The sequence below is a fragment of the Perognathus longimembris genome, chromosome 6 (genome assembly GCF_023159225.1).
Source record: "Perognathus longimembris pacificus isolate PPM17 chromosome 6, ASM2315922v1, whole genome shotgun sequence".
Classification (NCBI taxonomy): domain Eukaryota; kingdom Metazoa; phylum Chordata; class Mammalia; order Rodentia; family Heteromyidae; genus Perognathus; species Perognathus longimembris.
Window position 1 is genome coordinate 83,833,537 of NC_063166.1, and position 23,570 is coordinate 83,857,106.

At 55.9% G+C, this 23,570-nt stretch overlaps 1 protein-coding gene across 1 annotated transcript in view; it reads left to right on the top strand.

Annotated features, from left to right (window-relative positions):
• Window positions 1–433: 433 nt before the first annotated feature.
• Phactr3 (phosphatase and actin regulator 3) overlaps window positions 434–23,570 on the top strand; it is a 118,161-nt gene continuing 95,024 nt past the window's right edge. Inside the window, 1 exon segment of the mRNA XM_048349682.1 lies at window positions 434–551. Coding sequence (XP_048205639.1) covers window positions 434–551 — 118 coding nt within the window.

Genomic DNA, 23,570 nt, shown 5'->3' on the forward strand with positions numbered 1-23,570 from the left:
CGGACATCCCCGGACATCACCTCCTACCCCAGGCGCGCAATAAACACTCACGAGAAAAAAGTTTTTATTTCCTGGTTCAACTTTTCCTTTCCTGGACTGGAGGGCGAAGAATGGGAATAAGCACCACGAGTCCCTAGGAAGCGAGCGAGCGAGCGAGCGGGGCCGCGCGCGCCCGCCGGGATGGGGATGCGCCGGGCCGCCGCCGCCGGCTGGGCCATTGTCTCCCCGCCCTGAAGCCGCCCCGCGCCCGCCCGCCCGCCCGCCCGCCCGCCCGCCGCGCGCCCGCTCCGCCGCCCCGCGCCTCCGGCCCCCTTCCGAACGCCGGCCGCCCGGCCGCCCCGGCCGCCCCTCGCCGGTGACCTTGGCCGCCTCGGATGCTCTGATTCGCCCGCCCGCCCGCCCGCCCCGCTGCCCCGCGCGGCCGCCCGGGCCCATGGCCGCGTCCGAGGACGACAGCAGCTGCCTGGTGTCGCGGGGCCGCTCGCAGAGCGACCCCAGCGCCCTCGCCGACTCCGGCTCCTCCTCCGCCGCCGACCCCCGGGAGAGCCCAGGTAGGCGCGGCGGGGGCGGCGGGGGGCGGCGGGGGGCGGGGGGGGAGGCGCGGCGGGGGCGCGGGGCCGGGCGCCGCGTTCGGGGAGCCGGGGCCCGCTCGGGGCGCCGGGGCCCTGCGGCCCCCGCCCCGGCCCCGCGGCGTCGGGGCGCCGCCGAGTCCTTTGTCCGGAAAGCAGCCGGTGCCCCGGGCCGCGCACCGGGCGCTCCTCCGCCGTGCCGGCTCCTCGGAGGCCGCTGGGCTCCGCCGCCCCTTTCGAGCGGCCGGCCGCCCCGGGGACGAGCAGACGCCCGGCCGCCCGGGCGCGGGGCTCCCCGCGCTCCCCGGCCCTGGCTGGGCGGGCCCAGGCGCGCACCCCGCCGGGCAGAGCCGAGCCCCGCGGCCGGCTGGGGCTGGCCAGCTCGCGCCCCGCCGCCGGGCTGCTGCCTCCCGCGGGGCCCGGCGCACCTGGGCGCGCCCACCTCCCCTCCGGGACAGGTGCGCCCGCCGCCGGGCCGCGCTCCGGGCGGGGACGCGGGGCGTGGGCCGGGCCAGCCCCACCTCATCTCTGCTCTCCACCCTGGCTGGCAGCGTGGAGGGTTTCCATGATAAACCGGTCACAAAGGCGTCTCTACGGCCTGATGGATGACTTTCCAGGGAGGGAGAAAGGCCTAATGAAGCAGGAGGGGGCGAGCTGTGTGCTGCCCCGTCGCCATGGAAACGCAGGAAGCAAAGTGATCATTAAAACCTTTCTCTGCCAGAAGGCAATTTTCACTTCTTGGGGAGAAGTCTGAGCTTCTGAAATGTATCTTTCAAAAAAAAAAAAGAAAGAAAAGAATCAGAATCAAAGCTGGCGTTCTGGAGTCGGTGCTCTGTGTGAGTGAATCTCAGTTCCTCCGCAGATGCCCACGAGGGCTTGCCTCTCTTGCAGACGTCTCTCCTTAAACGCCAGGACCCCAGGTGGGGCTCGGTGGTGGTGGGTGATTAGTGCCTAAGTACGGTTAACCTAGGGTCGGGGGCGGGGAGCTAGTCTTGATTCCTTCACTCCTTAGACCACATTGGAACTGCACAGAAAGACCCAGTGGAGGCGGCTCTGTGGGCGCCAGGCCCCGGTTGAAATTTTAAACAATCAGCCCATGCCAGCCTTGTAAGACATCTTTGTGAGGAATGGTGACACTGTGTCACTTGGTCCCAGCAAGGTGCTGGTCTGAGGAAATCCCTGGTTTTGTCACTTGTGGGAGGACAAGCCCATTTCCTTGGAGTTTCTAGGAGAGGCCGCCCTCACAGACCCTGCAGGTGCTAATTATTCCTTCTCTTACTAAGTGGGGACTAAGCACTCCTTGATGGGTTGGTTTTCCCAGTGACGGAGATTTACGTCCACGATTGTTCCAAGTATGGAAGTTGATTGACTCTCCTCTTCTCTCATGTTTCTTTTTTCTTTTTCTTGTGCTGGGCCTGGGGCTTGAACTCAGAGTCTGGGTGCTGACCTTTAGCTTTTATGCTCCAGGGCTGGAGTGCTACCATTTGCCCCTCAGCTCTGCTTCTGGCTTTTTGCTGGTTCAGAGTTTTGGAGATAAGAAGTCTCAGCTTTAGGCTATGAGTGAAGGCCTTCTGGGCATGGGCGGAGGGAGGGGGCTGGGCTGGGGCAGAGGGCAGGGGAGGGGGCAGGGATGCTAAGGGTTAGGTTACCCCTGGGCATGGGTCCACGCTGGAGTTCTTCGGTGGATCTAGCAGCCAAATTGAGAACCAGAGAGTAGATGCTGGAGTTGAAAATCCAAACTACATATTAAAAAAAAAACAACTATTCTGGATCGGCCTATGTAAGTCATCTTAGCAGCTTCAGGAGGCTTAGATCTGAGGATCGTTGTTTGAGGCCAGCCTGGCTGAGCAGGAAAGTCTGTGAGACTCTTATTTCCAGTTAACCACAAATAAAGCCGGCAGTGGAGCTGTGGCTGAAGTGCTAGTTTTGAGGGGAGACAAAAAGTTCAGGGACAGCACAGGACATGAGTTCATTATCCAGGACCTGCACCAAAATACCGCCCGACTGACTGACTGAAATGAATGAATAAATGACCCCTGAGTTGCAGAACCTTGTTGGAGGCAATGGGGAGTTTCATCGTTTTTGTTTAGCGGAGGAGTTGTGGCAGAGATAGAGAGGCTTCTGGTTGGAAGAGTCCTAGGAAGTGGAAGCTGGCCCAGTAGGAAAGCTGGGCTTAGGGCCGGGCTTGCACCCTCTGTGGGTGGGACTCACTCCGTGTGAGGCATGCACATGCGGACCTTGAGCAGATGTGTCTGAAACTCCGTTAGAAGCGTCTACAGCGGCCAGCACTGCTTCGGCCCATTCTTTCTGTATTCAGCCCAGCGCTTTTGAAGGTGGTCTGCACTCGCGTCAGTTATGTCAGTCATTATTGCAGTCCATGTCAGTCATTTCTCCCCTAAGCTCTGCTCTGGCCCTCTAGGGCTTTCTCCATGCCCTCTACCAGCAGCTCGAACTCAGGAGGACTCGGACTCTGAACCCAGCTCTCCTGTCGGACAATAGCCTGATACTGAGTAACGTGCAAGAACCACTAAATACTATATTTATGTGACATCATTGCATTTACTCCCCCCCCCAGGTAGTTTTTAAAAATATGATTTTATAGTTATTATGAAGGTGCTGCTTGTCCAGAGGGTTACCATTGTACAACTCGGGTAAACGCAGCCATTTTTCTTTCGGACACGGTCACCCCTTCCTTTGCTTCACACAGGGTGCTCTCTCAGTCACCCTTGGGAAATGAACTAGGCTCTGGTGCCTCTTTCTGTCTTTGCAGTGCGGCTGCCTTTGGGGTGAGTGTAGAGTCCCTGTGCGTGAGGCCCTGAGTGGGAACCCTGGGGTGTGGCCCGGGGCCTCGCCCCTCCACCTCCCCCTCTGACTCCACAGAAGATGCAGTTGAGTTTAGCCGGCGGGTGTTTGTCGAGGTCCCGGGCTGCCCCGGCATCACCGAGCACGTCTGCGGGTAGATGTTGGGTGTGAGGATGTCTGCCTTGGGGGCCCCACATTTGTTATCTTAATGGTGTGGCACCTTCCTGGGAAATGCACACACACCTTCACACTCCTTCCAGGATCTGCGGCGGCGCCCTTTCCCCCAGCACCGAGATCACAGGGAGGGTGACACGGGGAATCCGGGCACGCCTTGCGTCCCGCGCCCTCCTCCTGTGCCTGCCAGCCCTGCGCCCGCCCCCTCTGCTATTCTAATGGGGTCCCACCTGGACCCCTACTATGTCCCATGGCTCCACGAGTAGGGGTAGAGCCCTGTTTAAACTTAAAGTTTCAAGCGGAGGTGTCCGTGGGTTTTCTTCTTTTCTTCCTCCTTTGGGGTTCCTAGTAACTACCAGGGACTCTGCCTCCCTCCCTCCCTCCCTCCCTCCTGGGCTTCCCCCCCCCCCCCCCGGCTTCCTCCACTCCGGCTTGGCCCTGTGTCTTCTGGGTCTCTGGATAGATGTCAGGACGGCACTCTGAACGGCAGTCACTCGCTGCAGCTTTGCGAATCGCCGTTGGCAGCTCTGGGGGGTGAACTCGGGGTACGGTACCTGTTAGGGGCTCTGCCGCTGGGTCACGCTAGCAGCCCTTCTCTTGTGAGGTGGGCTCTTGCCATTTGCCAGGCCGGCTCATAGACAACAACCTTGCTATCTTATGTTTCCCGTCATGCCTGTCTTCCCCCCGTCAACATTATCCCTTGGGCTTTTCCACCCAGGCTGCCTTGAACTATGATCCTCTTTATCCTGGCTTCTCATGTAGCCAGGATTACAAGTGTGAGCCACTAGCACCACACTTATTTAATATATGCAGCCACCCTTGGCCTCTGGGAGCACTGACCCCCTCCCCCGTGTCCCAGGCTGTCCCTGCCTCTTCCGGTCAACCCCCAGGCTGTTCTGGCTCTTCCGTCCCCTTTCCCATGTACCCTGCAGAGCAGAGGCTCCTTAACACAGAACTGGCCTGGTCTCTCCTGGGTGCCCAACACTTTAGTGGTGTCTCCGACCCGGGGGAGGGCAGGTGGCCAGGGGAGATACAGCCACTGCCCCTGTCTAGAGGGTGGCTCTTTCTACCCGTATTTTCTGGAACGTTCTGTTACTCTGTAGAGTGCTGAGCTGCTTCCTCTGGCCTCTCGTGGAATATCTACATAGTTTAACTAGCAGTAATTACCTGGTCCATGTCTTTGGGGTTTTTGAAAATAAAAACTAGATGCTGTAAAAGTACAGTTTAAAAACTCACTGGTGTGTTACCTCATTATGAAAACCTTCTGCAGGCCCCAGTGCCTCCTGTAATCCCAGCTACTCAGGAGGCTGAGATCTGAGGGTTGTGGTAGGAAGCTCTCCATGGCAGGAAAGTTGGTTCAACTCTTATCGCCAGCAAACTACCAAAAAGCCAGAAGTGGAGTAGTGACTCAAGTGATAGAGTTCCACCCTTGAGAAAACAGAAATCTCAAGGGATTACCCAGGCCCTGAGTTCAAGTCTTGGTACTGGAACAAAAAAAAAAACAAAAGAAGGAAAACTTAGCATGTATGTTATGGAAGATGATCGGACATGTGCGCTTTCTGTTCCCATTCCTGTCCCTGGGCTGGGCACACTGAGGGCCATTTGTAGAGCACTTGTAGAGCTGTCCTTCTGGAAGGTTCTTGCTGTCTTTGGTCTGACCATCTCATCCTTGAGGATAGGCAGTCACCAAGTAAAGAAAACTCTTTACCCACACAGGGCTGAGTTCTTTCCGTTCAGCTTGTACTGTAGTGTGTTTGGACCTGCTAGTCGGTATCTTTGGTCAGCAAGACAACGCGATAGATAAAGATTCTTCTGCGCCGGAGGTGCTTGGATGGATTCCAGTCTTGGCTTTGCCACGTGTGTGCGGAGCCACCTTAGGCCACTCGCTTCACTTCTCGGAGTTTAAGATGACAAAGTTGTTGTCACTAGCTTTCAGGTGTGTAAAGAGTACAGAATCTTGGGACGCCACCAACAGGAGGCAGGCATCTCCTCCAACATCCTCTCCTCCCCTTGAGATCCGCCAGAGATGACTGGAGAAGAGGGAGGAGAGGCAGGCCCTGTCATTTCCTGGGTGTGCGGTCTGGCCACTTCCCTTCAGATATGGAATAGCACCAGGCCTGAGGGCCCATTGTAGTCAGTGGAGAGAGGAAGAGGAGGCGGTGGAGGAAGAGAAGGAGGAGGAAAAGGAAGAGAAAGAGGAGAAGGAAGAGGCAGAGGAGGAGAGGTAGGGAAGAAGGAGGAGGAGAGACAGAGGAGGAGGAGGAAAGGGAAGAGAAAGAGGAGAAGGAAGAGGCAGAGGAGGAGAGGTAGGGAAGAAGGAGGAGGAGAGACAGAGGAGGAGGAGGAAAGGGAAGAGAAAGAGGAGAAGGAAGAGGCAGAGGAGGAGAGGTAAGGAAGGAGGAGGAGGAGGAGAGACAGAGGAGGAGGAGGAAAGGGAAGAGAAAGAGGAGAAGGAAGAGGCAGAGGAGGAGAGGTAAGGAAGGAGGAGGAGGAGGAGGAGAGACAGAGGAGGAGGAAAGGAAGGGAGGAGAGGAGGTGGAAGAGGAAGAGGAGGAGGAAGAAGAGATGGAGGAGGAAGGAAAGGAACTGCGGCAGTGGCCGCAGGGGCGTGTAGGTTCCTTTCTGATCTCTGACCCAGCAGAGGGTAAGAGCTGCCGGTGGTGTGGCTGGCTGCCACGGCCCTCCCCTGTCCTCCCTCCGTCTCCCCCACTCTTCTGGGGGTGCTGCGTCTGCCCCCTTCACCCTCAGCCCAGGCGGACCCTCCTACAGTCCTCCGCTCCCGTGCTTCCTTCCGGACAGTTAAGCCCGGTGGCCGTCTGTGGGCGGGGCTGGTGGTGTGCTTTTGGCTCGTGTGGCTGGGATGAGTTTGTCTGCTTGGCAGGTGTGCCATGACCCTCGGCCAAGGAACCAGCGTGCACGCCGCAGGAAGGAGCTGGGAGGTGGGGTACAGCACTGGCGCCAGGTGGCAGGGGACATGCACAGAGCGGGGTGTCCTGTCCTCTGGGGGTGGCGGGGGATATGGGGAGAGCGGGGTGTCTGGGCCCCCTGGGAAGGAGCAATCTCATGGGAGCAGAAGGAGAGGGTTTGTAGCTAAGAATGCCCCAGAGAAGTTGAGACTGACGTTGAGAAGAAGTGGGTCCAGTGTACATCTGAGGAATTCTGTACAGTTTCTCGGGGAGCCCAGATTCCTGGGATGAGCAGAGCCACATACAGCTCCGGTTGCCAGGGGGTGTTTTGTGGTGCTTGGGGTTCAGCTGGTGTACACCACCATGCGCAGCGTCTCAGGGACGTTTGGTTTGTTCTGAGCCATCCTCAAACCATGAGCCTCCTGAACTTGGCCTGAGGCGCAGCTAGGAGCCCAGAGGAGGGCCACCAGTGCCCAGCTCCAAAGAAGTCGTGTGCCTGTCTCCACGATCTGCCTCTTGCATCACCCTGGACGGCCATGTGCCTGGAATGGAGCAAACGTGGCCTTCAACCCCATTGTCTCTCGGGCCAGCAACCTAGCAGGTCGATGCACACTGAGCTCTTGTCAGGTGAACACACAGGGCCACACAAGTCCCCCAGCTGGTTTCAGGGTGTCAGGGCAGGGTTGCTCCTCTGAAAGTCAGGCAAAGGGAGGCAGCGAACCTGCCTTCTGCAGCGTCACCGGAGGCCCCGTGTGTAGTGGGTGGGGACTCGTGTTCCTGCTTGTTCATGTGAGCCATGTGGATGGCCGGCTGGGCACGTCGCCTTATCTCATAATGCGCACAGTATCCGTCGACTTTGGCTTTGATGAATTGGCAGCATCCAGGAAACAAATCTGCCAGGAACCAAGGAGGGGGCTGCAGCTGTGTCGGTGCCACCTGACATATACATGTGCACGTGTACACATGTGTATTCGTGTGTGCATTTCCTGGAGTCATATATGTACATATACACGTATCTAAGTAATTGCTCGAAGGGGTTACCATTCCTCCTAGCAGACTATAAGAACAATGCATGTTGACCAGTGTCACTCTGTCATCAAGATCTCTCAGCCTCTTGAGAAGCTAGGACCACAAGCGTGAGCCCCAGCACCGGGCTGGTAAATATTTCTATGTCATGATTCTGCGAGTGTTTTAAATGCCACACTTTAAGAAGTAATCATCTCAGTACTCTTACTAGTGGACTTCTGTGTTTGTTCCCAGTATTTCTTGAAAATGTATATGCACCTGTAGTTAAAGTGCTGGCCTTTAACTGATGGTTGTACGGGCTTAGAGTCTCACGCTGCCTCCACAGTAAGCCTTGGAGACTGGAGACGAGGCGTGGGGCAGAGGACAGAAGAGACTTGGTTTCTCGCAGACTCTCGAGTTGACTCATTTGCGTTTGCTCCCCTTCCTTTCCCTCCCTCCATCCCCCCTGGTCCCCCCTAACTTCCTCGCTGTAAGAAGAGGCGGCCGGGGCAATGGGGGGCGCTTAGCACCCAGTCTCACATCCAGAGCTGCGAAGGATGAACGTCTCGCAGCCCTCATGTTCACTCTCACGGCCGAGTTTATATTTGGTCAGGAGTTTGGGGAACCGTGTGTGCCCATGGGTGTGTGTGTGTGTGTGTGTGTGTGCAGGTGTGCGCGCACTCCCTGCCGTCTTCTCGTCTGTGCGTAGGCTCACGCAGTGTCAGGCCTTGGCGTGGTGCTGGCGCATGTGCGTGTCGGCCCCTGGCCAGGCGGGCATCCCATCGCCGAGCCCGACTCTTCACCGCTCCGCGCCGCAGGCCCCTCCCGCCGGCTCCCGTGGTGTTCACTTGCGGGCACGTGCGCGTGAGAGGAAGCTGGTGGAGTGGGCCGTGCTGGTCCCCGCGGTGGCCCCCGCCTCGAGCTTTCTTAGGCCGGGAGCTGCAGGCCGGCCCTGCCCCCCAGCGCCCCGGGCAGAGACGTCCTTGACCACTGGGCCAGGTGGGAGCGGCCCCCTCGGGGGCCAGAGCCGGCCATCTCTTCCCGCTCCTCCCACGTGCGCCCCGGCCTGCTTCCCTTCGCGGTGGGCTCGCTTTTCTCACCCGTCTGCGGGGAAGAGGCTGCTTCATCAGCGCGCGGCCGGGCAGGTCCGGCGAGTGCTCCAGGGGTCTGTGGCGTGGCCACGAGGCTCCGTGGGCCTCAGGCACCCTCTCCCGGGGTGAACCCCGGCCTCCGGCGGCCGTCCCCGAACCCCTGATGCCGCTCTTCGGTCCATGGCCGTGTGGGTTCGATTCCAACCCAGAAGGCGCTGTCCCCTGCCTGCCTGGCTGTTTTTTGCTCCAAACTGGATCTGTGACTGTTGGGTGGAAGCGTGGGTGACCGTGGACCGCCAGCCGACGAGGAGGGGGACCGACGAGGCGGGGGAATGGCGTGGGGGAGGTCCCCGGAGGGGAGGGCGCCCCGTGAGAGCCGGAAGCTTCCGCCCGAGCGGTGCGGTAGGTATCTTTCTGTGTCTTGGTGGGGTCTGCGTCCCTCCCTCTGAGCCCAGCACCCCTCGGCGGTGGGGGTCTGAGCCGACTGGAGTCTGGGGCTTGGGGCGAGTGATGGGGACTGAGGCCCGAGGAGGGCTGGCGGGCGACCCCCTCACCCCGCGGAGGGCTGGCGGGCGACCCCCTCGCCCCGCGCCATGGCGCCGCACAAGTCGTGCGCACACGCTTCCAAATCTCACTTAATTCTGCTCCGCACTATATTTAGAATTCTATTCGTGGCCCTCACCCGGGGCTGGTGTGAACAGGAAGAGAAGTCAGTTGTAGGGGAGACGGTGGCCCCGGCCCCAGGCTGCCCCGCGCCTTTCCTCTGGGGAGCCGGCCCTCCAGGCTCCTGCCCTCCGCCCCCGAGGCGGGGTGTCTCCCTCAGAGCCCCCCCTTCTCCCCCCCCCCCCGCCGCCTTCCTCCCTGTTACACTGGGCCCTTTGCCGGTGTGTGTGTGTGCGTGTGTGTATGTGTGCGCGTGTGTGTCAGGTGCAGATTTTAAATGCGGGCTCCCTGCTCACCCTGCACCTGTGCCTGTGGGGGGGGGGGGACATTTGGGGGAAGCACCCTCTCCTCGCCAGCGTGCGGCCAGGCACAGACTCCTCTACCTGGGGAACCCCACGCTCCTGTGGAGTGGGTCTGCACTCAGCCCTGGAACTGGAGCTGGTCAGCCATTGGGAAATGTGGATCAGACAGCACTGCGTTTGGTGCCTGGGCGGGGAGGGTGTGGGGGTCACCGCCATCCTGGGGCGCAGTCCGGGAGACATGGACCGGCTGGAGCCAAGAGACGGCAGAACCAGGGGAAGCCACAGCGTCCCGAATGATGGCCCCAGGAGCCAGGAGGGATGGATGGTAGATCTCTGGCCTGTGAGTGGGGCTTCTGCATGGAGACCAGCCCGAGGGAGGGAGTTAGCCCTGGACACACCTTGGAGAAGGGAACAGCGCGGGCGAAGGCCCTGAGGTCGGGGTGTGCTTTGTGGTTGGAGGGTGGAGGAGGCCTGAGGCTGAGGCGTCATGAGCGAGGGGGCGGGAGGGTGGGGGAAACCAGCCAGGCTGAGAGCAGGTGGTTGGGATGCTGGGAAGGGGACCCGCCGACCCTCGGAAGGGCATGGCGTGACCACGGTGTGAATGAGACGGCGCTGCGCAAGACAAGAAGCGAAGGGCGCTTGCTTGGACTTTACAGTGGCAAGGGCACGGTGCCCGCTAGCAGAGGACACTGGGGTGGTGGATGCCACGTCTTCCTGGGCCGCTGCTGCTTGGTCTGTGGCCGTGACTCCAGCCCGGCCAGTGGGGTGGACGGTGGGGTGGACGGTGGGCATCACAGAGGGATCTGGAGCCCACCACACTGGGAAACAGCCACACCACAGAGATGGCCAACGTCTACAGCTGTTTCCCTCTACCGGAAACTTGACCCACACCCGCCGTCCTGCTGGCCCTACCACCGCAGGCACAGCTGGTACCCAGGAGCAGCCAGAACACTGGCAGAGTTCAGCCCCAGTCACAGTCCCCAGCCAAAGGGCGGGGACGGGGGCGGGGCGGGGCGGGGCAGGCCAGGCCCACCCACCCCCCAGAGCCCATGCCTGAGGTTTCCTTGTATGGTGTGCTCTGCTGTCCACAGCAGTGACCCTGGGAATGTGCCCGAGGAGAGGGGACGCCCTCCCCCCTCACTTCTCTCTCAGGTCCTCTTCCAGTGCCTGCACCAAAGCCCCACCTGCAGCTCTGCTTTCAGGAGAAAGAAAGTCACGATGGCAGTCGAGGCAGACGAGGGGCATCCCGAGGCGGAGTCTGATGGATTAACTGAGCAGTTAGAGGCACGGTAGCAGAGAGAAAGAGAAGCTGAGAAGGAATGATATGGTGCTGAATGGCCGTGGGAGTGGCATGTGGGCCTGGTTGGTGCTGGGCCCGTTCTGTTCTCTGCTTCGATCGGTGCTAAGCCCATTGGTTCTGTCCTCTGCTTGGATTGGTGCTGGGCCCATTCTGTTCTCTGCTGTTGGACCTGGAGTGGGAGTGACCTAGGCACCAGGCAGGTGCAGTGCTCTGGGACTCAGTGACGCTGGTGAGGTCATGGCCTACCCGGCTGTGGCTCCTCCATGCTCTTCCTTTGAAGAAGCATCTGCGTCTCACCTGTTTTCGTTGCACAGCAGCATACTGGAGACCTCGAATTGAAGAGGAATTTAAACCTGTTTGGCTCATGACTCTGGGGGCTGAAAAGTCCAAGAGTGTGGGTCTAGCATCTGGCAAGGGCCTTCCAGATGTGCCACCACCCCATGGCGGGCAGTTCCATGGCAAGATGGAGCAGGTGTGCGGAGGGAGCTTCCTTTCGTGAGAAAGCCACTCCCTGGGGAATACATTAACAGAGCCATCTCTATTTGGGCGATGAGATCACACCCCAAATGTCTTACCTCTCACCACTGCTCATTGGGGACCAAGTTTCCAACTCATGAACTTATGGGGGATTCATTCAAACACTTACTCGCTCACTTACTCGCTCTCTTTGTATTATGTATCTGCGTATCTATCTGTTTGTGTATTTATGCATCTGCCATTTATCACCTACCAGTGAATCATCCATCCGTCCATGCACCTGCTCATCTGTCCATCATGCAATAGATAGAACCATGCGTGCATGCATCCATTGATCCATCAATCCACCATCCATCCATGCATCTGCCCATCTGTCCATCATTCGATAGAACCATTCATGCATCCGTCCATCATCCATCCATCCATCCTCCCATCCATCCATGCATCTGCCCTCTGTCCATCATTCAATAGAACCCTTCAAGTATCCATTCATTGATCCAGCCAGCCAGCCAGCATCCATCCATTGATCCATCAATCCACCATCCATCCATGCATCTGCCAATCTGTCCATCATTCGATAGAACCATTCATGCATCCGTCCATTAATCCATCCATCCATCCATGCATCTGCCCTCTGTCCATCATTCAATAGATAGAACCCTTCAAGTATCCATTCATTGATTCATCCATCCGTCCATCATCCATCCATCCATCATCCATCCATTGATCCATTGATCCATCCATCCATCCATGCATCTGTCCATTATTCAATAGTTAGAACCATTCATGCATCCGTCATCTGTCCATCTATCCATCTATGCATCTGCCCATCTGTCCATCATTCAATAGAACCATTCATACATCCATCCATCCATTCATCCATCCATCATCCATCCATTGATCCATTCATCCATCCATCCATCCATGCATCTGCCCATTATTCAATAGTTAGAACCATTCACGCATCTATCATCTGTCCATCTATCCATCCATGCATCTGCCCATCTGTCCATCATTCAATAGATAGAACCATTCATGCATCCATCCGTCCATTCATCCATCCATCATCCATCCATTGATCCATTGATCCATCCATCCATCCATGCATCTGCCCATTATTCAATAGTTAGAACCATTCACACATCTATCATCTGTCCATCTATCCATCCATGCATCTGCCCATCTGTCCATTGATCAGCTGGTTGATAGATATATCCATCTACCCACCCACCAACCTGTCCACCCACACAATGCTTGCTTTTCTCCACCACCTTCTTTTGTATCCTTGCCTTGTTTACATCTTGACTCTCCTTAAATCCCCTAAATGCGAAGGAAGTTTCTACTCTTGATGCTTCATCTTAGAAGTTTCAGACTCAGGCGTCCACTTGAGAACCTTGTCCTCTGGGTCTGTGTTTCCCTCCTGTTTCCCAAGATTTATTTATCCTCCTTGCTTGCCAGGCGAAAGGTCCTTAGGAGTTGGGGTGAGGGGTGGCCCCCGGTGTGCTGGGGAAGAATGGGGCCAGTCATAGTGGTGGAGAGAGAGAGAGGGAGGGAGAAAGAGGGGGGGAGGGAGGGAGAGAGAGGCCCCCTCGGCCGCAGCTTCCCCTGTCCCTGCTCTTGGCTCTCAGGCAAAGGCAGCTTTGTGCTCCTGGTGGACAGGCTTGCCATTGAGGCAGGCCAGGGGCCTGGTGGAATAGCACAGCGATGGCCAGGAACTGAGATCAGGCGTTTCAGAAAGCGAGCGGTGCTGGTCCCTGCAGAGGGGTGCTGAGGCGCGTGTGAATGGAGCCTTTGCCCGCGCCGGGGGCTGGGGACGGGCCACGTGCGGGGGCTGGCTCACGCGCCGGGAGGAAGGCCGGCCCCGTGCTCTCCCTGTTCTTGTCTGTTTGACAAGAGCCACAAAAGCAAGCGCGCACAAAGTGGGCGAGAGAATGGGTTCATTTTCTCCTGGTTCTTTACTGGCTCCAAGACACCCGCCTGTAGATAAATGTATTCTGGAAGAATCTTCACAACTCATCTTCAGATGGAGCAGGTGGAGACTGGGTTTGTAGGACAGTAAGGAAGCGGAAGAGCCTAGAGCTGAGAGGCGGTGCGACCTCTTCCTGTTCCGGGCAGCTCCGCGCCATGGCTTGTAGTCGGTGGCTTCTCCTGAGTCTTTCGCCTCTGGGTTCGGCCGTGTTGCGTTGGGTCCCATCCGCTGAGCTCACCGTAAATCTGCCACTTTTGTGAAGACCCCCCACCCCCCTTCACCACACCGGGCCACAGTTGGAGATCTTGTTACTCTCACATCTGAATTCGAGGGGGACGCAACGCAGGGGCCCTCTCACTGGTTCCAGGGGTGGGGCAGCTCAGCCCAGATCGCCTTGGATAACAGGACTCTCACCATGGCCTCCCGGATTGTTTTCTTCCTCCTACTCTAATGGGTGCTCAGCACTTCTCATCCTAGCCAGGGAACCCGCCAGCTTCTTAGGGCCTGGCTCCAGCACTTCCGTCAGACGTCCCTGGCAAGGGACCACCCACCCAGTTCAAGTTGGCCTGCCCTTGCGGGGGAAGCACTTATGCCAGTAGCAAATGAGCCTTGGCATGGTGCTCCAGGAACACCGAGTGTGATCCAAGTGTTCCACTCCTGTCCTAGGGAGCCTTTCTTCCTCTCTCTGTCTGTTCTTGATTCCTCTCTGGCAGGCTCTCTCCTCTTCCCATGATGGCTTGGGAACTTCCCCTCCAAAACTTCCTTATCATTTAGCAATCTCTGTGAGAAGGAAATTTGTCAAAAGGTGGGGGGTGGTGGGATATGGCATAGACTGGGAGTCTTGCTGATTGGTCTTGCCTGAATCATGTGCTCAGCCCTGACCAATCATAGAATAGAGACAAGGACAGGGACCTCTGATTGGTCACTGGGTTGCAAGCCGGAACCCCTTTGAGATAGGTTGGTTCCATTCAAGCCACACACTGAGTTATAGGGGTGGAGGAGGTGGTTCCCCACAGGAAAGCGGTTATCCTGAGGTGCAGGGCGAGGGTGTGTGTGTGTGTATGCATGTGCCAGTTTGAGTGTGTGTGAGTGTGTCAGTGTGTGTGCATGCACAGGTGTGTCGGGAGAAGCCCATCTCCTGAGCTCCCTCTTCTTTTCCTCTCTCCCGTTCTCAAAGCTCATGGCCGTCCCTCCTGACACGCCTGACATCCTCTTCCGCGGTGCCTTTTCCAGGCTTCCAGGGGTTCCTCACGAGTCCCCTCCCTTTCTGCCCCACCCCACCCATGACAAGCGCTAGGAGGAGCTCCGCCACGAGGTTCCCGCCGCCCCTGCCAGCACCGGGAGCAGCAGCTGGTAGATTTGCAGCCCGCGGTGCTGCCTTGGACAAGTTACGCCGCCTCTGTGGTTGTGGGTCTCCTTCGTCGTCGCGTAACCATCGCGGTTGCACGTCGTAGGCTGACTGTGGTGCTGTGAGCCGGGTAGGTGGGCTCCACGGTCACGCTGGCCCCGGCGCCTGGAGTCTCTGTCACAGGGAGAAGCGGTGTGCGGTTAGACTCCCGGAGCAATGCCCGGGTGAAGCCTTGCCGCCCCTTCGACGGCTGGCTGGAGGCCCGTCGGCCGACCTCTCTGTGCCTCGGTTTCCCATGGATGAGGTGGTTACGACAGACAGGCAGGGGTCGACAGGAGGACGGCGTGGCGGAAAGAGCAGGGATGTCTGCCATCCTCACGGCTGTCCTCTGTGTTCTCAGACATGTCAAGCTCTGGCCTCTGGCGTCTCCTTCCTGTCCTGGGACTGCAGCAGAGCCCGCCCCCCCCCCATGCCCCTAGTTCTGATGCCCCCTGGCCCCGATGCCCCGCAGGGCACTTTACTTGCCAGGCCTTCCTCCTAGGGGCCAGGCCCTGAGTCACCGGGCCCCCCCCCCCCCAGTAGCTCACAATGGGCCACGGGCGAGGCTGACCCAGTTATGCCAGTGGCCCCGGGTGCTGAGACAACCGCACCCCCTCCCTCGGCCTCCCGTCCAAGCAGGAGGGGTCCATCCTCCTCCACTCTTTTCCTCGGCCCCGCGATCGGTTCTTGGGTGGGCACGCCACTTAGATCCCACCCACGAGGGTCACTTGCAAGACGTCAGAGGGCTTTTGGATAGAGAGCGATTTCTCTTCATGGAGAGATCTCCGAGGTTCCGAATAGGAAGCTGGAGAGATAGGAGGAGCTGGAGAATGTTTCTAGCAAGTTGAAGAAGGAATCGTTGAAGGTTGATCCCCTGATGGCTTCCTCGGGGGCCCTGCCTCCAGCTTTGGGGGGGGACCCGGTGCATTCATGGCTTCGGGGTTCAACACATTCCCTTCATGCCTCTGCAGGTTTTAGTTGGGGTCCTGTTACCTCCTGACTGTTGGTGTTGCCTCTTTAGAGGAAGGACGCTTTGCCCAGACCACAGACAGTGTCAGGGTGGAATCCAAGTGCCACCCCCCACATCTTGGTCTCATCTTCAAGCACCCCCACTCCCAATCCCAGTGGGTCCCAGATGTCCCGTCTTCCCTGCCAGCCTCACGGATGGTTCCCGAAAGCTTTCCAAGGTGTCTCACGAGGAGCGTGGAGCTGATAGGGAAGAGAGGAGGCCCCTGCGGAGCCCCCCTGTAAGGAAAGGAGCCACGGACCCCCACTCAGGGCGGGCTTGGCAAACCAGACTCACTTGCCTGTCCCTGGGGGCTCCTTAAGTCACTGAGAAAGGTAATTCAGAAGCTCCTGATGACATTTAATTTTAATAACGAGGCCCCTATGCCCACAACTGATTGCTTCCTGCGGCTTCAGACACTAGTTCCTGAGGCATTGCAGGTCAGAGGTTAATGGAGAACACGATTAATTATTCAAAACGCAGAGCTGGGAGGTTCCTCCCTGAGCAAAGGCTGTGTAACAGGTTAACTAAGAGGTTCCTAATGTCATCATCATTGTCAATTTTCCTCAGAGTAGTTTTGAACCACTTGGCTGTATTAAGTTGTTGGGAAATGTCTTCTTTTTATATTATGTCTTCGCTAGGGTTAAATATCTCTCTCCTGTCTGGAGACTTGCGGCTTCCTTTCTATGATCTCTGAAAGGACATGCACTGCATTCAGAGCACACGAAGCCCGTTAGAGATAGCAGTGCAGCTCTTCGTTTATCTAATTTTACTTATTTGTTTGAGAACTGTAACTTCTGGTTCTCCAGCTAAGTGCCGGGCTTGCCGGCGTGGGGCTCTGCTCAGCTCCGCGGGTCATGCGTGGGCACCCAAGGACCGGGACTGCGACGGTCACTCCGATTTCCCATCCTGGCACCGCCTGGTTGGACCCCAGGGAAGGTGAGCGGAAGGTGTGGCCCTGCGTGTGCAGCGCCCGTCCTGGCTCAGTCCTGCTGTGCTTGCGGCACAGGGATGGAAATGCACCCCGTAGCGCGAGGCCCCGCCCAGGGCCCAGGCCCACTAGGCCATGCATTTCGGCGTTGTCTCTACTGCTTGGGCATGCCATTGGCAGAGTGGAGCATTTACAGAGACCTCTGAGCCTTGAATCCAGCCTGCTTTCCCTCTGGTCCTCTGAGCCTAGATAGGAAAGAACCCCCCTCCCCCCCATACTCAGGCTCCCTTCCTTGCTTTCCTGGTCTCTGGGACCCACGGGTGGCATTTGGGGCCTGCGCGGCCAAGGTGGCATTTCTGACCGAGGCCTTTTCCTTGAGGCCTGCTCTGCCCTTTCTGTCGCAGACTGACGACCTCACAGTGTGGACGGGTTGGTTGGCTCTGCGATCGTGTCCTTTCCTGACCCACATTTCCCGCTCACCACGTCATCCCCAGTGTCCTGGGGTGACACTGCTGGCCAGGCCAAGCTTATGGCGGATAAAAATGCCCGTGGGGTGCCGTCTCCATGGAAATACACTTCTTCCCTAGAGACATCACTCCTCAGAACCGGTACATGCCTCTCCCACCCCGACTCCCCGTCCTCTGTCCTCCTGACAACTGTCGCATCCGACTCAGAGTTGAAATGGTTCCTAAAACACAACAAACACACCAAAATCACAAAAACAAACACTGAGGAAAAACCCAACAACAGAGTGTAACTCATTCTTTGGGCAGAGCCCAAACCCTCCATGTTGTCTTTGTCATGGTTGATGTGAATGTTTTCCTTGCCCTTGGAGAAGGTGCTAGAAGGTAGGGTAGTTGTGAGTCTGGGATGGGAGCAGCCGCATCCCTCGTGACTGCTCTCGTTTGTGGCTCTCCCCATGCGTTTCCTCCCTGGAGTCTCTCTACAGATGGAAGAGATTATCATTACCGTTGTGCTCCCTTAGGATGTAAGGAAATGCAGGCCCTGGGAAGTGGGCTGCGTACCCACGGTCGCTGAGCTAGGCTGTGATACCAACACATTGTGTCTACGACCCCAAGCATCTGGGCTTCAGTGTTACGTGAGTGCCGCCTCTCCGCCAAGGGGTCCTCTAAGGTGGGAGGACCATGTTCACTTTAGCACGTGGCGAGGGCTTTGGCTGCCCTCACCAAGCCCTCTTACATCATCGATCCTAGGCATTTGATAGTGGAAGGTCTGCTACACGAGTCGAGCCAAAGTCTTGTGTGGACAGGGCCAACGTCCAGCTTGTTCTTCACGCCAGTGCCTCCCAAAGAGCGGAGTTTAATAAATGATTGGTGAATGCATAGAGGTAGATGAATGAGTGACGGACAGGTAGATGGTTGGATAACTAGGTAGATCTATGGTAGATAAATGATGCATAGATGATGGGTGAGCGGATGGTGGATGGGTAATGGATGGAGAGGTAGATGGGTGGATGATGGGTAGCTGGATGCATGGTGGAAAATGGATGGGTTTTTACCTATGTGATGAGTGGATGGGTAGATGGATGGATGGATGAACAGAGAGGTAGAAGCATGGGTGATAAATTGATGTCAGTAGATTATGAATGGATGATGGGAGGAGGAGTGGATGGGTGGATGATGGATAGGTTCTTGGGGATAAATGGATGGATATGCACGTGGATGCCGATGGGTAGATGGATGATGAACAGGGAGGTAGATGAGGGATGGATATGTAGAGGGGTGGCTGATGGCTGGATGATGGACGGTTTCCATGGGCATATGATTGATGGATGGATCCTACGTGGATGAAAAGACAGACAGATGATGAGGGCAAAATAGTGATGATGTCCCTCAAGAGCTGTTTGATGTGGGCCTGTCTCAGAGCAAGGATGGAGAGTGCAGTGGTCTGGGGCCAGGCAGACATCAATCAGGCCTGGGACAGTAGCGACCTACACCCCCTCCCTGCCTGAAGAGGGTCTGGACCCAGCTAGATGTGATCAAGTGGGGAGACGATCACAAGGTTGCCCGCTCTGGGAATGCTAGAAGAATTTGACAGTCTACATTTCCCCGTGAAACCTCTGGGCTCTTTAAAAATGCTTGCTCTCCATTCACATTAAAGAAAGGTCTGACGCCTGTCAGTGTACTTCTTGACTTGGCATTGTAGAAGACAGATGAGAAGAGGTTTGACAAGTGTAATGACAGAAGGAAACAGTCCATGTGAAGCGGCCAGGGTGGCAGGTGCATGAGGCCGATGAAAGAGAAGGCCGTGTGGGGAGAACCTAAGTCTCGGCTCTAGCGAGACTGCCTCACGCGCTTCCGCCTGGTGTCTCAGAGGAAGACAGAGAAGTGAGGAAGACGAGGGAGACGGCCGTGTAGTGACTGTGGGGGAAATGCTGACAGATACAGTTGTGACAAAAACATCTTCAGTGTGTCTTTGTAAATCAGGCACCTGGTTTCCCAATTACAAAAATGCAACAAAATGGGTGAGCAAGGTAAGAACTCATACCTAACTTTATGGTATTATTCTCCTAGGTACTATCTATCATGTATGTATGTATGTATGTATGTATGTATGTATGTATGTGTGTGTGTATGTATCTATCTACCTGTCTGCCTATCCATCTATTATATGACAGCTGTTTATCATCTATCCACCTGTTTCATCTATAATCTATGTACATATATGTTTATATATTTGTATACGTAGATTTAGATGCAAAGATATGGATATTTACTTTTTTTGTTGGTGCTGGGGCTGCACTCAGGGCCTGAGCACTGTCCCTGAACTTGTGTGCTCAAGACTAGCGCTCTACCACTTGTATTGGAGATAAGGTTCTCATGGACGGACATTCCTGTCCCTGCTGGCTTCAAATCACGATCCTCAGATCTCAGCCTCCTGAGTAGTTAGGATTGCAGGTGTAAACCACTGTCACCTGGCTGGATATTTACTTTTAAGCATACATACATACATCTATAATGTACGTAGATAGGTATTTATATTAACCTAGAATTACAAAAAAGACATATCTCTAATCAAGATTCACCAGAAGGATTTTTCTTATGCAGTTTGGAGGCTGAGAAATTCCAGCAGTCAGCAAGCTAAGGACCTGGGGGTGCTGATGAGGCTGAAAATATGAGAAGCAGGAGAACCAATGGGGAAACTTTTACCTCGAGTCTGAAGAAGACCAAAATCCCTTTGGGAGCAGTAGCTAATGCCTGTAATCCTTGCTACTTAGCGAGCCAAAATTGGGGGTGCGGGGGGCTATAATTTCAGGCCAGCCTGGGCTAAAAGTAAAAAGTTTATGAGACTCCATCTCAAAAGAAAAAGCTAGGAAGCATGGCATGCTCCTTTCACCCCAGTTACAAAGAAAGGATAAACAGGAGGATCACAGTCCAGGCCAACCTGGGCAAAGACAGAGACCCTTTTTCCAATAATAGCCAAGCAAAAAGGGGTGGCTGGAGGCCTGACTCAAGTGGTAGTCTACCTAGCAAATGTGAGGCTGAGTTAAAAACAGTCCCACTAAACAAACAAGACAAACAAATGAACAAACAAAAAGCAAATGGAAGACTGATACCCCAGCTGGAAGAAGTTACTTTGAGGAAGACAGCCTCTCTTACTCTGTGATCCTATTCAGAGCCTTGAGTGGGTAGACAAGCCCCCACATGAGACAGGGCCACAGGCTTGAGTGTATGGATTCTGGTGTTTGCAGGAGAGGATTGGTAGGTGGCAATTGGCGGTTGTGATTGGCAGTGGTGAAAGGCAGTGATGATTGGCAGGTAGTGATTGGCAGGGGGTAATTGGCCTTTATGATTGGCAGTGGTGGATGGCTGCTGGTGATTGGCAGGTGGTGGATGGCTGCTGGTGATTGGCAGGTGGTGGATGGCTGCTGGTGATTGGCAGGTGGTGGATGGCTGCTGGTGATTGGCAGGTGGTGGATGGCTGCTGGTGATTGGCAGGTGGTGATTAGCAGTGGTGGCTGGAAGCAGTCCCGGTTGTTCTTTCTGTAGGGCATCAGCATCTGGAAAGGAGCAGTCAGCAGGAAAGAGCACAAGGGATTCAGACAAGTACTACCTACGATTTCTCTTTGGCTGGCTTTTGGGTCTTTTGAGGCTACTGTATTGGGATAATTTTCTTTGCTATTTATTTGCTCATTTATTGAATGGCTCTTTGTTTTATTTCTTTTAGTTTTCTTATCTGATTAGAAAAAAAAATAACATTCCTTACTGAAAACACAGATCCCTGCTCCACTCCTCAAGATAATTGTGGCTATATTTTCATGTTTCTTGTGTAGAGATCATCCAGTTTATATCTCTTATTAAATTAATATTAAGGATTCCTGCGTACTGCGCCGGATTCTTGAACCCAGATGCTCTAGAATATGAACTTTGTCTGCTTGTATTTTTTGTGTTCCGAAAAGAAATGACTCTGTGGCTTTTTGCTAATTACCTTTTTGCACTTATCTCTAATATGTCCTCCCTCTCTCCCTCCCTCCCTCCCTCCCTCCTTCCCTTCCTTCTTCCCTTCCTCCCTCTGCTATGCTGGCTTCAGACAATGATTTTGCCAATCTCCACCTCCTGAGTAGCTAGGATTAAAGGAATGCACCAGGTTTCCCAGCTCCTGGTGGGAAGCAGGATCCCTGGGTCAGGGGAAGGGCAGTTGGGGGAAGGGCAGTTGGGAAGCAGCACGCGGTTCCCTGCTGTACAGCACTGGGTGTGCTCACATCACAGCAACGCACTCTCGCGTGGACGCGTGCCTCTGAACACAGAAAGAGCTCTCTGGATGAGCCTGGAAGAACTTAACTCTGCCGTGAGCACTGGAGAGCAGCGCAGGATGGGAAAGTTTGTCATACCGCACCACAGCCTTCTCTGTAGACACTCGGGAAGCCTGTTTTTCTCCTTATTTATGGCATTTGTTCCTTCCCTTGGGAACTGCTTATATCTGACCCCCTTATTGCTTTAAATTTTCTTCAACTGCTTAGCCTGGGATGGGGGGAAGATTCAGCAATTACACTTTTATTATTATTTTAGCATCTTGATTTAATGGGATAACCTGAATGTTGTCTTTTGCTAATAGGTTTTGTCCATATTTTTTTTAAGAAACAAAACAAAACAATTCTGTATACCACTGTGCCCTTGCTCCAGGAGAACAGACATTTGCCTCCCTCTTCACAGGGTAATTAGACTCTAAAATTAGAAGGCAAACACTGCATGCTAAACTGCATCTAAATAAAATCCCACTGGGAGAATTCATCTTTCTTGGCAATGCCGGGGACTTGGGTGCGTGCCTGATGGAGCAGAGAGACGCTAGCGGGAGCGAGGAGGGCTCCTGTCATGGCGAGGCTGGCCAAGTACAGAGCCGAACCTGCACTGACGCAATCCCGGTCCTCGCTCTAAAAATACTTGACTCCGAAAGGAAAGGAGGATGGGCACAGAAGCCTTCTGCCCGTGTCTCCCGTAGCCACAGTTGGGGTCTTGCGCGAAAGGAGCGCCCAACAGGTGTCAAGCCCCGTGTCGTGTTGTTTGGAGGCCTCCCGGAGAATTCCTGGCGCTACTGGCGGGAGGACCGGGTCAGCAGCCCAGCCCAGGAACCACTTCTCTGGCATCAGCAGACCTGGAAGCTTCCAGAGCAGTCCTCCTGTCTACCTGTCCATCCTACATTTTTTTTTTGAAGTTCTGGGGATCAAACCCAGAGCTTCGCACATGCTCAGCCCACCCTCTGCCCGAGGTGGAGGCTCCGGTCCCCACCTGCAAACCAGTATTGAACAACTCCGGGAAGTTAGGAAGCCATGGGAGGTGGAAAAGGCTCCTCTGTGAAGGTGGAGTTCAGCCCACGCCTGCTGGGAGCCAGCAGGGCTTGGGGCCACGGAGCCCTGAAAAGCACAGAACCCAAGGCCTCCTTGTGAGAGGTGGGGGCCACCGGCTCGTGGCTGGCCACAGGTGGGCGCCGGCCTGGGGGCTGCGCATCTGCACAGCACCAAGGGGCAGAGATCGCTTCGCGGCGCCTCTCCTCCGCGTCGTTGCTGAGGGAATGCCCGGCACCTCCTCTTGCCATCTCCTCTTTTCCTGGACCACCTCCTCCCTCCCACGTTCGAGTCCGGGTTCCACACAGTGAAGGGACTGGTCTGCCTCGTCCCCAGGGTGTAGGCCAGGGCGTGGTGTTTCTGCCAGCAGGCGGCTGTCTGTCTGCTCTGAAGAATGGCCAGAGCACTGCAGGACTGGGTTGGGGTCGGCCGGCCGGGCCTGCCCTTCCGGCCTGCTCTCTTCTGCTGTCACCCACGCCACCGTGGCGGTCCCTGCAGGTGTGTGAGTAGGGTTTTGTTTGTTTGCCTGTTTGTTTTGCATGGTCTGATTCTCTAGGCAAGACTTCTGCAGCCTGGACTGCCACCATGTTCCCAGACGGCAGGCGCGGAAGATAGATTTCCAAGAGCGGTTTTTTTGTGACTCAGGAAGGAGGGCGGAGGGAGGACAGGAAGGAAGACCTCTCCCCAGCCCTCTCCTCCACCGGAGGCTCCTCTTTGTTCCGGTCCCAGTCTCAGCCCTAATGGACCCTTCCAGGGCACCATAGCCAAACTTCATGCCCCCTTCAGCCACTGCCTAGCTAGCCTTCCTTCCTCCTTCTGAGTTCTCTTGTCACCATCTGGACACATAATAGTATTTCGCGATTAAATGTCCCTTATGGTACTTATAAGTGCATACGTGTGTGTGTGTGTGTGTGTGTGTGTGTGCGTGCGTGCATGTCTGTGTTGTAATGGAAACATCGCACACTGTGTTTTCTGCTGGAATGTTTTAGTTGTACTAGCCCGTGCCAGCACCTTGCACGCTGCCTGAACATCGTGGAAGCTTTGCTGGTCTCTTCGATTGGCAAAGGGAAGCGGCTCTCTTCTCTGGGCCCCTGTGATTGCACTGTCGCTCGGGCCTGGAGTCTGAACATCCCGCAGTGTAGGGGAGACACAGACAGACCACCCCCTCAGGACTCAGGCCCACAC